Raw genomic sequence first — 18,808 nt, forward strand, 5'->3', positions numbered from 1 at the left:
GGCTGAACAAGCGAAAAAAAAGAAAGAAAGAAAGTTTACTGATAGTGGTCAGTTTGTATATGCTGAACAGAGATTTACGTCAATCGTTTTGTTGTGTCTGGAGGATATTTGAGTGGTTTATTGTTTTAAATGGTGACTGGCTGTTTGTCAGACAACAAGTATTTATGTCCTTTTTTTGGTAATTATCTTTATTCATAACCACACAGAAAAACAGAACATATTTAGTCTGTTTTTGTTCCCATGGTGTAATTAACTCAAGAGATAGCGCAACAAAAAAATACTCAAACTAAGGTAATATATTAAGCACAGAGATTTCAACACGATGAAAGATTTAAATCATACAAGTAATGTTTAAATAATAAAGCATTTTACTATATATAAAAAAAAAACTCAGAATGAAAGTATGCTGTATCACTACTCTCCTATTGTTTGGCATTGTGCTGTATATATATATATATATATTATGGGATACATAACATAGAAATACAATATATGCAAGTATTCAAAATATGTATACTGTATGTGTGTGTCTTTATATATACATATAAGTATATTAAATCAATACATAAAAGCTTATTGATTAATAATTTCCCATACAGCACTAATTAACACATATACGATTGTTAATGGATGACTATAATCTAAATGTGTAGGTGATCAATGTGACAAAAATTACATTTGATTCATCAATCAAAAACTAAACTAAAATATCAATAATATAGAAATATAAAATATAATACATAACATATAAAAATAAAAATGAATACAAAATAAAATTCTTCATTCTTTTTCATTCACGTCTCTCTCCTGGACTCTTTTCACAAAGCATGTTTGTCAACATTAGGTTTGAGAAAACCTTTAACCTAAATAGATCAAAATGTAGATTTCATTAGTCAAACAGTTAGTTTTTAAAATGTTCTTAAAACATTCACTTTCTGAATAGTTCCTTGATGTAATGTGCTTCACATTTTGTTCACACATTCTAATGCAAATCTCAGATGATCTATAATCTCATTACAATCTATAACAGCCGTGAGATGCAGATTTCAGTTTGCTGGTGCTCCACAAAAAGTGATGTCATCACGAGCGCCAGGATAGTGACACTACAATTAAAGCAGAAACTGGAGAGGCACCGTTTAAGGTACTTTTATAGTGAAAGGAAATAAATGTCTCTTCCTTTCTCTCTGAACACTTCACAGAAGACTCTATATTTGTTATGACAGCCGTTCCTTCTTTGTTCTCACATGTCGCGAAAAAAAAAAAGTGGCTTTGCTATCAGCGAGGCAGGCTAATTTCTCCGTCGCTCACTTTTACCTAAGGGGGCACAATTTCTCTGCAGGAAAAGTGTCGGGAAGGCGTCATTTTCCTGTCTGTGAAAAGTTAACTTTCATAGCTCCGTTAGAATCGGAGGCATTCTGTCATAAGAAGCCTGCTATTACATTAGAGGCCTTAATGAATTGCTCATGGAGAGAAAATGGAGGCGATTCGCTGGTTTCACACCTGATCTGTGAGAGCAAGATACGTATGTGGCATTGCGATGTAGGATGGTGTGACATCTGTAATGTTGACAAATACCTCAACACTGTTATTTCTCATGGTCCACCTACCAGTTCAAAGTGATGCAATGCTTGCCGAATGTGATGCGAGTAAGTAGCCTTAAATTTAAACTGCCTAACTCTCACGGTATTGCAAATTGTTGCTGGTGGAATTTTTGTGGAATCTGGAGTTGATTCAGACACTTTTTGTGGCCACGTGTTGTTTTTTTTCTACCTGCTCTCATGGCATGAATGCACCTCGGTGCACTTTTTACCGAGACACGGAATACCTACCAACAAGTACGTATCACTGGAGTTTGATATCACTGATGAACACTAGAGGAACCTTTTATTTCTTTTTGTGCACATTTACAGAGTTTCGAATAAAGTGTCACTTTTGCGCAATATCATGTTATAACAATATTTATACACTGGGATATTTGAAAACCGATGCTTCTGAATGTTGGCATCACACGTATTCAGCTTGATGTGTATGGGTTCATATGTATAGACGCTAGATTTGTTCGGTAGTTCACGGAGTACAGAGATGTACTTGAGAGACGAGAAGCTTCGGTTTGAATCCCTTGTAAATACGATTTGACAAAAGAGTTCAAATCTGTGTTAAAGGAACTTGAAATGTCATGGTTGCATCAACAAATACATTATTAAACACTATTGGGTAGGTTTGGGGTTGGATTCGGAGTAGAGCATTAACCATTTGGCAAAAGTTCACAGATATTTCAATTATGAACCGCTGCAATACATATACCTATATCGACATAATAAAAATGGCCCAGGGTTCACATATTGAACCTGTGTTTTAGTTCAACTCAATGGACATTTCTCTTTGAAACTGCATGTAATGTGCATTATGGTATGTAAAAACGGTGTTGTGCAAAAAGCCCATAAAGGTACATATATTTATGAGACCAGGTTGTTTTTTTTGTTGTTGTTGTTGAACAACATGGGAAGTTGATGATAATTAGGGCATTTGAATATCAACTTAAAGCTTAATTAATGTTTAATTTAATGTTTATTTTAAAAATGAAATGGTGTAAGTGAGGCGATGAGTGAGAGTGTGTGAGAGAGAGAGAGCTGGCTGTGATTTCAGCGGCTTTGTGTCGATAACAAACAAGAAGCAGGGTCCCCATAGGGGAAATACACAAAGCAATTACGGCGAGGGAAAGTTGCCTGGAGAACCTTATTAAAATTTAATAAGCCCAAGGTTCTTTTCTGGCCGTTGTTCTGTGATGGCAGAACATTATGTTTCCCAATTCTCAAATTAAATCACAGGGTGAGGTGAGAAAAAAGATGAAAATCAAAACAAAAATAGAGTGAGTTTAGATTGCTTTCCCTCATATCTGTGGCATATTTAAAGCGTTCTGCTGGAGAGGGGGGATTTTGACATTCTGTGAAGTATGTGTTCACACATTGTGTGTCTTTTCTGTTTGCCAGTCTCTACTTTTTCTTCTGTGCTATAGTTCCTGAGAACCCAGAGCTGCTTTGAGGCACTTGCGTTTTGGCAGGGATGCATGATATTTCAATTCTGGCGGATACTGATAAGCTGGTAATTGTTTGAATGTTTAGTGGTGGATAACTGATAAATGATAGTATTTATTATATGTACTTAGAATCTATACTTAGAAAAGGGCAATTTTAAAATTTTGAATTGTGTATATATATATATATATATATATATATATATATATATATATATATATATATATATATATATATATATATATATGCTTAATCAAACAATTTATCATGATTAATCATAATTATTTGTTTAAATAATATATTTACTGCATGTATATATATATATATATATATATATATATATATATACACACACACACACATATATAAATACAAGCATATACATGTATGTATTTAATAAAAATATGTTGTGTTTATATATTAAATATGTTTATATATATAAGAATATAAGTGTATATACATGTAAATATTTGCAAAATATATACTGTAAGTCTGCAGGGGGCCCTGCATGATTTCTTCCGAGGGTACTCACTTATAAGATTTTTTTTCATGACCAGCAGCAGCGAGCTGATCATAGCCAATTTTTAAAACAGTTCAAGCAAATCACATTCTGTTGATCATTCTATCAAACGTTCACTCTATTGCTCTAATAATTTTTTTTATGTAGTGATTCTTGTAGTTATTTAGCATTTGTAAAACATCATACAGTCCTGATTTCTTCTTTTTGGATAAGATGTTTGTGTACGACTGGCTCAATCAGGACTACATTAGAAAAGTAGCGGCACATTTTGAATTGTTTTGCAAATTTGTATTGCTTTTAAATTTGTGTGTGTGTGTGGGTGTATGTCGGATGAAACCTGTTGCTCTGGCCTGCTGACTCTAAGAGATAACAAGCGACCACAACAAAAAAAACATAAGCGCATGCTCTCATTATTTCACCATCATTACCATACAGTGCGCACACACACGGACACACACACTGTACAAACTCTTCTGCTAATCTGCAGTAATACACTGTAAAGCACATGTCGAGTCTCGCCATGAAGCTAGCGCAGAATGTAGCTGAACTCAGAGGCTACTGCGAGAGAATTTGTGACCTGTAACATTAGAACCGAGAGCTTCAAACACAACAGTTATTCCGACAGTTAATCCACTGATGTGATTTGTTGGATTCGCCTAGAAAAAATGTTTGAACTGCTGCCCTGGAGCACCCTTAGGGTATTGAGCTGAAATTGCTTCTTATACTTGATGGCATCCAGCATACTGGCCTCTGCTTTTGCACTTCGTTTCTGGTCCCTGTAATGGTTTAAAATATCTGATTTAAGTTTATAGCATCACTGATCTTTTTTTTTTTTCTTTTTCTTTTTCTTCTTGAACATTACCTGTAATAATAGCAAAATAAAACTCATTTTCCATCGATCGGGTAGATCCCTTGTGCTGAGATGCATTGCATTAACATTGACCGTATGATCTCTACTGATGCAGAATGAATATTGTGGATGGAGGAAATGACTCACATGCAGTACATTCGTTTTTATTCACCTGATAGGAGTGTTACGGCTTCTGCACTCTTCGTCCACTGTGACATTTAAATTCTGGTATTTGCAACATCATTTTTTACAGTGATCTATTTATCTGTTAAGGACACATTTAACAAGCAATTGTGTTGGTAATTAGGCAATTAGTTTCCAGTCACCTGATATAAATTAGTAAAGGTTATACGGTCTCAATGTTGAAGAATACCTTCAGACGTGAGTCCATTAATTTCGTTTTGCTCAATGAATATATACTAATATATAAGGGAACTTTTAGTTTAGACACTTTTTTTTACTGCAAACTAATTATAGCTTTCCTTTTTTTATCTTATTTTATTGAAATGTGTCTTTTCCCTGTTATTTATTTGCATTTCATGTATTTTTTTCTCTTTATTTTCTTTCTTTCTTTCTTGCAGACCTCTTAATAAAATCTAAAAGAAGAGCATCCTGTTCATAAAACAAAACAATTAAACTCGCTTCCTACTCACCGTTGCCAAGACTATCATATTTGAGAGCAGCCTTCTCAAAAACACTACATTATGATTATGCTCTCCGATAAATGCAGATAGCAGTCTCAGATGAATGCAGAGTAATTGGCCGGCTACTCTTGGCTATTGTTGTCCATTCACATCAGCTGCATGTATGCTGTAACAAATGTGTGTGTTTGTGTGTGGGCTGGTTTGTGTGGGTGGCTAAGGTTAGGATCTCTTGTATTCCTGCTTTTAACATTACAAGAGAAGTACCTTGTAAATATATGTCTGTCTCCTAAAGAAACTTTGATTTAGATCACACTTACGTGCACTTTTGGCAAAAGCAATGACAGGTTTCACTGAAATATGCAACGCATCGACTTGTAATGAAATGTTTTATCTCGTCGAACAACACATTAGGTATCACGCTGTAATAACATTTAAATAGTGAGAGCTAACTGCAACAAAATTGTTTTACATCAGTGTGCAGAGGAGCAGGTTGTAAATTTCACCAAAGCAGATGGTTTTGTTATAAGACTTCATAATTTTAGAATACATGCTGTATGCTGAGTTAATGCGTCTGTCTTAATTAGCGTCACTAGTAATAATTATTAGGCTAATTAAAATTATTTATTTTAAGTAGTGATTCATTGGAATGAAATAATGAACGGATAATTAAAGATGACCATTTATTAAAGTTTGCTTTCGTATAAGCTGTCTATGCAGAAATAACAACAGCTTGTTACTAAAAAGCAGTTTGTTCTGACTACTCAAAATCTAGTTAAGCCAGCTATTTAGTATTAGCAGGTAGCATGAGTTTGTGCGCAAATATATGTATTCTAGGTTATGAGCTGCAGTGTGCATTAATGGTTATGTATTCAGAAATTGAAAGACTCACCAAGGTACTTCACTTTTGTATGAAACGTTCCTTGTGGAAATAAGAGATGACTACAGGTCTGTCTGACTTTACGTACTTGAAAGACTCTTAGCCTTGGTGGTTACTTCCACCATATGCTTTGAGCCAAATGTGAGTATTCATTCACACAACTTCGTGAAATATGTGCAGGCATCATATTTCAATGCGTACAAAGACATCTTTGAATGCCTGAAGTCACAATTCAGATCTTACTACCTGTCTGAGGTGATACAGTGATGGCTGCTATATATAACCCAGTGGATCCAACAGAATAAAAGCTTCTGAGTAGGTGTTTGAATCAGTGATGTCCGCTACTCACCCCATTTACAAAGACCATCCAATCTCCTAATGTTCAATAGCAGAGAGAGCAAACTCCCCACAAATGGATTTTAACAAACTCTTGACTTACATTTATAATTTATAACACTGATTGCAAGATGTCTATCTATCCATCTATAATATAAAAAAAGGAATAATAATTCTGGAAAATTTGAAATGATAGCTGTGTGTATTATTTCAGGTCTTTTTACTATTAGGAAAACCCAAAAACTGATTTGTGGTACCTGTTAATGACTGAAACACTGTTCCAGGGGTCACACAACTGTGCTGGCTGGATACCCGTGAAAAGGCTCAAGGAACAGCGGGGAACAAAGTGCTTGGCTTAGGCCAAGGTTGCTCAGCCATCAAGCAGAGCTGAATCCGGTTGGCTCTAGCTCAGTGATTACCCACCAGCCTAGAGAGATCAATTTCACTGAACTTCCCCTCAACTGAGCAGCTGTGAATGTCAATGGGTTCCTGTGAAAAGCCCCGGTGTAAATCTGAAGGAATTCCAATGGGTTTGTCTTTGTGGTTCAGGCAGAGGTGCGATATTTAATCGTCCTTTTCAAGACACAGTGTTTTAACCGACTAGGCCGTTGTGAGACAAAAGCAGGCCAGGGTGATGAGGACGGTCAGTTCTAAAGGATCAGACCGCTCTTGTTAAGAGAGCCCTTGAGACTATTACCAAGCAAAGAGGTGAGTAGGTGGAGGTGAGCGGAGAATGTGTGGGATTACTGAGCTGGTTTGGAGACTTACCTTCAATTACATTTGACATTTTTGTAGTCCACTGACCTGTCCATAACTCTCAAAGGATGAATACCTACAAGCTGGTGTTTCGATACATCAGATGAAAATGTGGTTGGTTGGTCAAGGACGGTAATCTCAGTAGACAGAATAAGAAACGCTTTTACCCAAGGATTGATGTCTTTATAAAGCTGCGCAGACCATACAACTGTTGAGTAGACATTTTTCGTTGCTGCTTCTTTGCTTCAGATCTTGGCTTTAAAAGGCTTTGCTAGTATCTTTACAGTATTAATATGTCAAAACTCAGTGCACTGAATGGAAAATGGGCTTTTGGCCCACCCATGGAGCAGGAAGCTATGTTTGTGACTTCTAAAGCGAATGTTAGATCAGCCCTTTAATGGACTTGATCTGAGAATCCCAACATGAAAGGCCTGGGTTAGACAGAGGCTTCAGTTCTTCAATGGATAACTGAAAGAGCCCACAGCTGGAGAAGAACCCATCTACAGAGAGATGAAGCGTGATTGGCTAGAGCCGTGAGATCAGATGCTGAATCAAACTGGTTGCTTCACCTCTGATCAGGAGTACGGGCCACTGAAATGTCATCCTAGTCATTGCCTCCCACTGAGCTAAATCTTGTGTGACTGTTTACTTGACTCCTGATAAACATCCTAACATTCTAACAAGCTGGTTAATTGTGATTAAACCATCAGCCATCAATAGGAGAGTGGGAATTTAAACACTTAGAATTAGTGTTAGATACCCACTGCAGGGTTTTAAGCCTGCTGATAGCGCAGTGAAAGTGTAATCCAAAGTTAAAGGCAGGGATCAGTGCAGACGCAGCTAGGTTCAAACACCACGTTGTCATTGCAGAATTGGTTGACATTTATGTAGCATGCAAACAACTATTTTCTAAATCTTGAGCACACCAAAAATGCTGTTGAAATATTTTGAAAATGTCATGTTCGGCAAAGTTCTGTTTCTGGAACGGCATATTTGTTTGTCCTAGAACAGGGGTTTCAAACTCTGCCCTGTAGAGTTCAGCTTCAACCCTAATTATACACATCTGATCTAACTAATCAGGTCCTTCAGACTTTTTTGTAAACTACAAAACTTTTTATGTAATGTAATGATAGGGGTTAATGTAAGGGTTAAGCCTGTTTTGTTTAAAATTAATGTTGTTCCAGAACCATACAAAATCATGGTCACTGTACTGTACCTTTTCACTAATTACTATAATTACATTGTGTGATGTTAGATTTATGCTACAGCCACATGTAGTTTAAATGAGTCTTTTTCTCTTCATAGACTTTCATTATGGCTGCTCAACATCTAAACAGATTTAGAATGCTAGGCATCATACACTTGCCGACTTTGTAAATAGATAAACTTGACATGATATACTGATGATCACATACTTGCAGACTTTAAAGTCAGTCAGAATACAACAAATTTATGCACAAACGCACATTTTTGATATCCTCCGATCAGATGGAATCAAAAAATAGAAGTGTGATTTATGTTATTTTTATGAGTTATAAGTGTGATTTTAGTCACCCTGAAGGATTGGACTTGTTTATATCAGATAACTTTCAAGTTACACTTTCAGTTTTAGACAGTTTGGCTTACGCCATGTCTGTAGGTTTGGAAACATTTTCCCATTTATTTCTTTTGAATTTCTAAATAAAGATCTATAAATTTGAAACTACATGACCAGCTATGAAATGTATTGATGAAACATGTAACTAATGTCAAAGCTGATTTGAAGAGAAATTTGAACTAAAAAAAAAGTAAGGACTCTTTGTAAGCTATGGAAAAACTCAGTTTTTGGTTGCCCAAAGGATCATTTTACTTTGCATAATGAACATTGTAATTATCTAAAGAAACTTTTTATCTACAGTAAATAATCTTTTGTGCAATGGAAAGATTCCACGGATGTTAAAGGATGCCAAAAAAGAGAAACTCTTTTGTAAGAAGAGTGTAAAAAGAAACCATATAAAATCGTGGCCTCTACAAGCATAAACCATTGCTTAAAAAGCTCAAAGCTCATGGTAGGTCTTTCTGAAAAGGTTTATTAGTTATTGTTAAAAATCAATTATGCTGTGGAGAAAATTAATGAGATTTTTATACTGGAACTCTACCGTTGCGCTCTGTTGAGGTTTCTCACTATCAGTTATTGACACAGCTTTAATAAGTAAATGAAATGTTTCTAGCAATTATCAGATCTGGGCTTTATTGTTATGTAATGTGCATATCAGTGATAAAATGCTCGCCTGTGTATAAACAGGTCCCCATGTGTGTATTTGAATTCCGCTCACCGCACAACTCGTGCAAGCTAATCCTCGTAGCACGATGCAATTTGAGCTCAAAAACACTTCTTTTAAGACGAGAGGGGTCTGCTATTGACAGCCAACATCAAAGCGGTCCATAGCTATACGCTCTCCAAAACACTCCTGTCCTTTGCAGCAACAAACACACAATACCATCAAACACTCACCGCTGCCTTTGAAGCGCCTGACACTGTTTGCTTTGCTACTGGCACACTATAAAGAGCTTCCCCTTCTCATTGAAAGCAATCTAAAATGGTGTAATGGAAAGGGAAATGAGCAGATATGTGGCGCTTGAGAGATTTACTGTGTCTTTGCTCCATTCGGTTTTCTGCGAAGAGTAATCCTTTGACTTTGCTGTTTGTTAAGCACAAATGGATGTTTTCCTGACCGTCCTCAATTATGCGGGCAAGCAGGAATGCTTGACAACGGGTTTGTGCACAAATACGCGTGTTGGTGGAGGAATTTCGTTTCAGAATGGCCCTGAAAGCTTTTGTGTTGGGGAAGATAAATAAACTAACGGCCGAGTTGAAAAGGTTAAGTGCTCGAAGAGAAATCTTCAGTGGATTTGATTTGTATTGATTTCGGTAGACACAGCACTAACCAGTTACCCTGCTTGCACCTAACAAACAGAGCCGAGGTGAAGGCAAAATAGCCAGGGAGGTGATGGCTCATGTCATATCTAGGTTTTTATTTTATTTTTTAATTCCCTTCTTAAAAAGAAAGAATGGTCTAATAACAAAACTACTGTTCTTCTTGCTCTGTGCAAAATGTTCTGAATGGTTCTCACGTTGCATATTTGAAAATCGCAATTACTACGAGATGTGTGCTTTAGTGTTTTCTAGACTGTTTTGTAGGCCAAGACGTTTTAGCTCTAATGCATGGTAATGAAGAGCAAAGGGTAAACGTTAGGTGTGTAATTGCTGTGTTTGATCATTCTTGGGGTGCCACAGTGAATTATGGGAAGTGTAGTTTTTTGAAGATGTTGTTATTTTAGCAGTCTGTGCATCTAATAACATCTTTTATATTAGTGCAAAATATTTCTTTATGCCATTTTGCTTCTTTCAGATCTCTATAATATTTACAGTTCTTCTAAAATTATACAATAAATTATTATTACTATTATTAAATACATTACAATACTATACATTAAAAATGGGACCAAAGAAATATTATCATGTTCACACAGCATGTTGTTTTATTTTATTTTAAAATGCAGATGATATATCAACTACCCATTTATTTATTTAATAAGATGCATTTCTAGTAGCTTTACAAAACTAATGCTTTACACAATGACTGTTAATATATATGAGAAAAAAACAGCTCTGTACTGTAATTCACTTGTCATGTGCAGTTTTAATAAAACTGATATGAAATACTGTTTCATGGTCAGTTTGAAATATTTATGGCTGAGGCAACAAAAATGAGCCTATGATATACACTCATTTTAACCTGCTGCCAGAGAGTATCAGTTTATTTTCCCAGATCCCACTTTTAACTGTCTGACCTAAGATGGATGACTATTGTTACACCAGCAATCACAAAACACAATTTGACAAAGGCTTTGTGAGATGTTGAGAAACATGGGGGCGAGAAGAAGATCTAGATGAGAGCGGAGGACAAAAAGCGAGATTGAGATGAGCAAGAGGAGCAATTGTTGAAAGGTGGACATTCAGAGAATAAACCATCTACAAAAACCATGCATGAACAAGTTGAAAGGCTAGGAAACAACAAAGCTGAGAGTATAATTAGAGCACACATGTGTTCCTCTGAGCTCTACAATTGTGCTGTTGATGATAACCGCAACAGCGATAGGTGGGTAGTTTGACAGACAGACTGAACTCATTACATCCGAGGTGCAGGAGCAGATCTCAGCACACAACAGCGGCACACACTGCCCTGCACTGCTGCCGTCCCTGGAGCCCGGAGAGAGACATGAACACGGGAGCTCATTAAGACCCTCAGTCTAACTCTCCCAGTGTCTTAACCCGAGCCCACATCACATTCAGAGTGTGAGAGATTGACTCTGACTGTAGTGCTCACAGCAGCTGAGGAGAGCTACTGCTGTTGATGATTATCAGTAACTGTATGGGAAAGACAGAAAGAAAAGAATCCAAGAATGATCTTTCTGTTTCCCCTGGTGATTCTGTGTCTTTCAGTCACATACAGGGCCTGTAGAAGAGGGTTCTGTTTGACTACACCACATGGTCCTCAATGTGTCTCAGGGCTCTTTCATATGACTCTTCAATGCATCTTCAGCAAACTCCTGGTCAAACTAGGATAAACCCAGCCACTATATATATATATATATATATATATATATATATATATATATATATATGTATGTGTGTGTGTGTGAACTATTCTCTCTTTTTCAATATGCTATTGAACAATATTTACTGTGAAAATGAATAAGAAAATAAATGAAATGAAAATATAAATTTGAAAGATTTTCCTCCAGGTTTATATATTTAACAGCCTCATATATAATATAAAAATATTTATAAACATCCTTCTACTTAAACATTTTTAATATAATGCAAATATTTGGATATAATATTCATTGATTTCATTAGACATTATGGGAGAGACAATTTAAAACCAATTATTAAATTTTTCATTTATTTAATTTGACATACTATTTTCCTCACACAATATTGCATTTTTTTATTATATTTAATTAAAAAAACATTCTGCACTTTTCATTTTCCTTTCCCTAAAGAAATGACTGATTTATTTCAAGGCATCTCAGCAGGGGCATTGTTATTTTGGTTTGTATTTTTCTTCTAAGGAACTATCATTTGTTTGTCGCTAAAGATATCACAATCAAAAGACATTTTGACTTTTTCCCCCATGGTACCCTGCATTTCTTATTATCTCATTTAAATTTAATTTAGTTTCATTAAAATTTGGTTTGTTTTATTGCGCCGTTCATTGCAGAGTTAATGTATATAATATCAGGATTATTCCTTGAATAATCCTTGAATAATCCTGTCCTGATTTGCCATAAATGTGCTAATTGCCTGTATTCCTCTCCCACCACAGATATATTTTTGAATATTTACTTTGGAAAACGCATAATGCATAATTTCCTGCCATGCTGCCTGCTTCCTGGAAAGAGCCTCCTCCACATAAACCTACACATGGTTTGCAGTCTGTTTTTGGTCTGCAGTTGAAGTGCCCACTTGAAACTTGAAGTAACGTTCTTGTTTTTACCTCTGTGGGTGTCCGGATCGCTTACAAAAAAAATAACTCACAAAAAGGGAATCTGCTTGAAAGGCATCAAAATACCCGTTGAATGATCCCTTTTGATAGACACAGGTGCTTCTGCAGGCAATAAAATGACTGTTGATTGAATTACCTGCAGTTTCATCACCTGTGTTCGTGGAGGTTATCGATAGAACGTCACATTACTGATTCTGCTTCAATTCAATTAGCTGAACAGATATGTGAGATGCTCTGTGGTCATACCGTGCTAACACTGTTAGCATCACCGCAGTCCTCGCTTCAGGATGCTTCGTATGGCATGGTAGTGAATGCTTAAGTGAGAGAACAAGACAATATCTTCATATTGCGCCTAAACCTGCTTGCCCGAGTAATACATGTATTTTTTATCAGAACAACCAGCGTGGCTCAAAAAGGAAGCAGTTATGAAGAGAAAAATGCCCATTGTGTGTAACTCATACACAGGTGTGAGGTGTTCAAAGTTTTATTTTTTTTTTTTTATAGCAGTTTTGGCATCATGCAGCGTGCAACATATATCAAAGCTTCTAAGCAATTAAGGTAATTGGTCACAGAGGCATTCGTTATTGACGTGTCATGCTAAACACCTCTGGTTTTGGAACCGGTGTTTCTACATTAGTCGTTTTGAGCGGAAATGCGATTTCTGAGCGAACGCAAAATAATGTTACTGGCATTGTTCCAGCTCACTTACTCAAATGAAATGTTCATTGAATGCATTTAAATGGCATATTTAAATGTGGCTATAGCTGGTTACAGTTCTCACTTAAGCTTTTATGGATGTAATAGAATTTTCAAAAAAACATTGAAGGTTCAAAGGCTGAATCTCTGGAGGGTTTTAATGCGTGTGCCTTTGCGTGTATACATGTGTAGCCTTTGTAAGGTTGTAGAAATTTCCCACCTTGTACAGATCCTGCTATGCTTTTTATACTGCAGTGTATGTACTGTAAAATGAAAACATAATTGGAATGGTTCCTTTCTTGCTTGTCGCCGAGCGACCAGTTTAGGAACAGTGTGAGATTGGGAGCATTATAATACCAATACAATGATATAGTTACTATACTGTAATAGTGTATAATTGAACAGCCACTTTAAAGTCTTGTTTTGGATTCTTACTTATGATGAAGTTAACTGATTTTAGTCTGGGATCAAGCAATTTTTTTGTTTGTTTATATATATTCCACAAAAATATTAAGCAGAGCTGCTATTATTTACAGGAAAAACTATATACTAATAACTAAAGAACTTTTGGTCATGCTACCTGGTTCACATCTATTCTTCCCCAGGTCACCTTGTGTTACAAGAACATAACTTAGAGTGTCAAAGAGAATGGCAAACGGACAGGAAAAGAAGAGTTATGGATGAGAGAAAGAGGGATGGGGAAGGGAAATGAGAGGAGGAATATGTCACAGAGGACGCAAAGAGTGAAAGCGAGGTATGGGACGTCGAGATAAGATGGAGACAGACATGATCAGAGGGGATAAGCTGGCCCGTTGTGGCCGTATCTTCCTCGGTCAGACCTGATGGGTAAAGATGAAAGTGGGGTCGATATTATTGAGGGTTAAAGTTCTCCATTTCATGTTAATAACTTTTGATGAATGGGCCATATTCAATTTTTTTACCTGCTTTTAGCTTATGGATGAGTAAGTGCTGGGATAGCTTCGTCAGGCATAGTCACCCTTTCAGGGACATTTTTTGCCACTGAAGTCCATTTTTCATCAAACATAAGAGATATATTACATCAAAAGAGCCCTTTCTTGACAGTTTTTACATTGGAAGCCTTACTAGGTGACTTGTGAATGAATGCGGCCATCTTAAGAATAGTTATCCTATCAGTTAACATTCCTTTTTAACTATACTGTATAATAAATGATATGTTTTGATGTATTAAGTGTCAGATTCTATTTCTCCTAAGCTGATAAGTCATTCTTTTCTTTTCTGTTGCATTCTTTACAGTGGTTTTCGATGACTGCGCTGGAAATGAGGGTCTGGAGTTTGAAGTATCGAACCCTAACTTTCTAATAGACGAGAATCTGAATCTGGTTCCCAGAAGAGACGTGATTGACAGTGGAGATGTCATGTTTATCCACGGTGTCAACGTTCATGTTGATGACATGGCAGAGGTGACCATTTTGGGAGCACCATCTAGATCTCCTCAGACACTCAGGGTAAGCATTTCTCTGTGAGTTGATTTTGTGTGTGTGTGTGTGTATGTGTGTGTGTGAATTTGTTAAATGGCCCGAATGCTTCAGTCTTGTGATTTTGAATGGTCTTCTACGCTGGAGACACCGTCTGTCTGGACACCCATGATTCTGTTCTTTCAGAACTGGACGTATGTGTCAATCAGTGTGTCTTTACTGCCATCGTATTGAGAGACTCCAGCACAGACTAGAAATTACCCATCATGTCCTGTCATTGAATCACTGAGGATAGCCACGTATTTCGTTTAGAGGAGACCAGTGGCAGAAATTAACTTTTTTTTTTTTTAAGGCGGAAAAATTACCCCCCTGGGGCTTTTCTTATGTTCATAAAGGGCTTTTTTTTTCTACCCACATAAAAACACAGCATGTTGTCTAATTAAGTTACATGCTTCAATTGAATCAATTTATTAGAATGAACTGTCAATCTGAGCAATTATAGCTATAACTGATGGAATAAAAGGAACATTAAGTAGATATACAATATATTATAACTGTCACCAAGCCAGCAGAGGGAGCTCTTACCCCTGGGTGATCTGCGATCACTTCCTCTGCTGCTACTTCCTGTTCCAGGACTATAAAAACTGTAGCAAGCCACTCAACTGCAGGTTGCATTCTGTCACGAAGGAACGGTCTGAGGCGTGCGGATCCATGTGCAGGCTTTTATTAAACGAAGGCATGGTCATAACAGGCAGGCGTCGAACAGGGCTAACAGATATATAGGAGGCGAGGCAATAACAAAATCCAGAGACAGGCGGAGGTCAGGTCAGGCGGCAAGCGATCAGAGAAACAGTAAACAGACAGGGTCAAAACCAGGAAAACAAAGACTAAGGAAAACTCGAGAACCAACAATAGAACAGGCGAAACAATGCAACCTGCAGGTGAGTGGCTTGCTACAGTTTTTATAGTCCTGGAACAGGAAGTAGCAGCAGAGGAAGTGATCGCAGATCACCCAGGGTAAAGCTCCTCTGCTGGCTTGGTGACAATAACATGTAAAATTTAAATCATAGCTTAAATTGTAAGAATTTCTTCATTTCAAGATTTTTCTTGGTTAGTAGTGATTATAATTTAATTTCAGTATAGGCCAATCACAATTTTGGGGTCTGTCAGATTTTCTTTTTAGCAAATGAATACATTTGTATCAAAAGATTTATTTCAAATAACTGCTCTTTTGAGCTTTCAATTCATGTTTCTATTCATCAAACAAACCTGTAAAGAGTATCACTGTGTCCATATAAATATTAAGAAGCATAACCGTTTTCATCTTTGATTAAAAATAAGAAATATTCCTTGAGATAATCTGCATATTAGTATAAATTCTGAAGGATCATATGACACTGAAGACTAGAGAAATGGCTGATGAAAATTCAGATTTGCGTCATAGGAATGCATTATATTTTAAAATAGAAAAATAGAAAAGATTTATTTACATTTTTAAAACATTTTCTACTTTTGTTCTTATATCTTTGGTAAGCGTAAGATACTTCCTCCGGGCTATAAGCCGTTGAACGTCCTAAAGAAAGAAAGAAAGATATGTTTTATAAATAAAAATATTTCATTCCTCCAAGAAAGAAGTACAATACACACATGCAGTCTAGAATTCTCATAGGAACATTTAGGTCAAACTGTATCTGTATTATATTGCATGTAGTACCATAGTGAATGAAAAGCAACTAGCTCCCACCTCTTCGAGACGATAAACTATGAATTATACTCTCAGATGAGATATATAGCATGAGTGAAGTGATTGCTATGTGAGAGAGCTCGGGGAGAACAGCGGCATGTGAAGAGGCTGAAGCGAGAGCCTGGAAGCAGGGTCATTATGGATCATACATCCTGTAATCACAGTCAGACTAAGCCTTCAAAAATAAAGCTCGCCCCAACCCACTGGTTTGTTTCTGGCTGAAAACCTCGCATCAGCTAGTGAATGCCGAAGGGAAGCGCTTCTTATTGATGCCATATTTGACTTAATGCCCATTTTATTGGATTTTGATTATTGATAAGTGCGAGTGGAAATGGAAAAGGCTTCCGTCTTCCCCAGAGGCTGACTTGATGTAATTCTAACCGCCATACAAGCACAGCAAGCCTGAAGAAAAGGCCTTATGAGAAAAGTGAGAATTTAGTATTTTACAACAGATCAATATACAAATTAATTTCATGATTTGTTTTGCTCTCTAGCGTTTCTCTGTGTGAATGAGACTGTCTTTCTTTGTGGAACCACCAAAGGGATCAGGGGGGGGGGAAATGCAGTGAATTTGTAAGACCTTGACATTTCGTACTTTTCAGTCTGTTGAAAAACAAGAATAAATATACTGGGTTCTTTCTTTCACAGTCCTTTTTCATTTATTCTAAAGAAGAGGATGACCTGGTCACAAGGTTACAGGTTGGAAATCTGTCTGGTTTATTGCCTACTTGTTTATTGGCGTTTTTAGCCTTGGCCGGTGGTGTAATGTAATGTAAAAGTGGTTAAGTTGCTTACCCTGCTGAAAAATAAAACATCTGAAACCGTTCTAAGGTTTTAGCTTGTCAGCTTTGATCGTTTTATAGACATTTTAGGTATTTATCATCTAGCAGTTCCTATGGAAGTTTGGGGTAACACGGGTGAATTTTGGGATGAATCACTACAGGAAAAGAATCAGCAATGCAAACCCATAGGCTTCTGTCTGGCACTCTGACTCCTCTCTCCGTCTGGATAAATGAGAAGTCAGAAATGAGTAATGATACGTCCCAATAGGGCAGTCAGCAGCAGAATGGCAGAAATGACAAGGACGCGGTGCCTCTGACAACCCTGAGTCCTAATTATTGATGAGGTTTGATGACTAAGGAAAAGCAAATCGAGGGTTTTGATCGCATTTTAGCTTTTTATGCACTGTTAACAAGACTGAAAGTTTTAGGAGCTGTAGAACAGCTGTTAACTTTGTAGACTCTATAAGACTGGGGCAACTGTGGCACTTCAAAGACTACAGTGGTTCCTTAGTTAAGAACCTAGTTAAAAAAATGAATGTATGTGAGAAAGAAAAAGAAAAACTGTTACTTTTTTCCATTTTATGTGTTTTGTCAAGGTTTAAAAATAAATAAATTACACACACACACACACACACACACACACATATATATATATATATATATATATATATATATATATATATATATATATATATATATATATATAATACATTTTACAAGTATTAAATGCATTTTTCCCTCTCTGTTGCTTTAGACTTCACAGCTTAAGATTAAGCCTATTAGTTGTTTTCTTATAGTGAAATTAAACAAATCAGTATTCTTAGCATGTCAGGCCATAATTTTTCTGTTCCTCCAAAATTATTATTCACATTGGTATTAGGTGATTGCCTTAAAAATTTGTGCCCAGAACTGTATGCCATCTACATTTTAAGGAACCCACGGCAACCAAACTAGTGCCTTTGAGATGATTGGGAATGCTAACAGTTTTTCAGGTATTATAAACCAGCTTTTGTCTTGGGAACTCACAGCTCAGCTATTAAGATTCAAGTGCCCCACACCATTAGCAGCAGCATTAATGTTACTAAAATAACCATTATTACAGTGATTCACTTTGAAACTCAAAATAATCAACACTGTCTTGAGAAACACTTTCCATGTCTTCTGTCACCTCTCTCTTTAATGAGACAACATAGCTTGTTTGTCTTTCACTGGTTTTGACAGTTCTAGGGGCAATCATGGAAAACGTGTCAGTGTATATAAATATAATTTATTCTCTCTCTTATTGTGTATATTTCAAACTTCAATTGATCATTTTTGCTTCATAGCTTTAACACTATACGTCTAGTAGTTTTTTTTTGTTATTTTATTTTTAGATTTATATATTTTTTTTTAGACAGTCAAGTGCAGACAGGGAAGTATGAATGAGAGAGAGGAAACAGATTAGGACATGACCTACGTTAGACTTGAACTTTGTTCCCGATAAGCCAGCAGCTCGTTTTGTGATGTTAAAGTTGCTTGCATTGCAGTTTTGACCATCATTTTTAAAAGGCAGTTGAGTT

The 18,808-nt window shown here is 36.5% G+C and overlaps 1 protein-coding gene across 1 annotated transcript in view; it reads left to right on the top strand.

The window, feature by feature from the left end:
• cdh13 (cadherin 13, H-cadherin (heart)) overlaps positions 1–18,808 on the top strand; it is a 262,775-nt gene that overhangs the window by 73,065 nt on the left and 170,902 nt on the right. Inside the window, 1 exon segment of the mRNA XM_043216624.1 lies at positions 14,542–14,753. Within this exon segment, the coding sequence (XP_043072559.1) occupies positions 14,542–14,753 (212 nt within the window).

The sequence above is a fragment of the Puntigrus tetrazona genome, chromosome 18, assembly GCF_018831695.1.
Source record: "Puntigrus tetrazona isolate hp1 chromosome 18, ASM1883169v1, whole genome shotgun sequence".
In the NCBI taxonomy this organism is placed as follows: domain Eukaryota; kingdom Metazoa; phylum Chordata; class Actinopteri; order Cypriniformes; family Cyprinidae; genus Puntigrus; species Puntigrus tetrazona.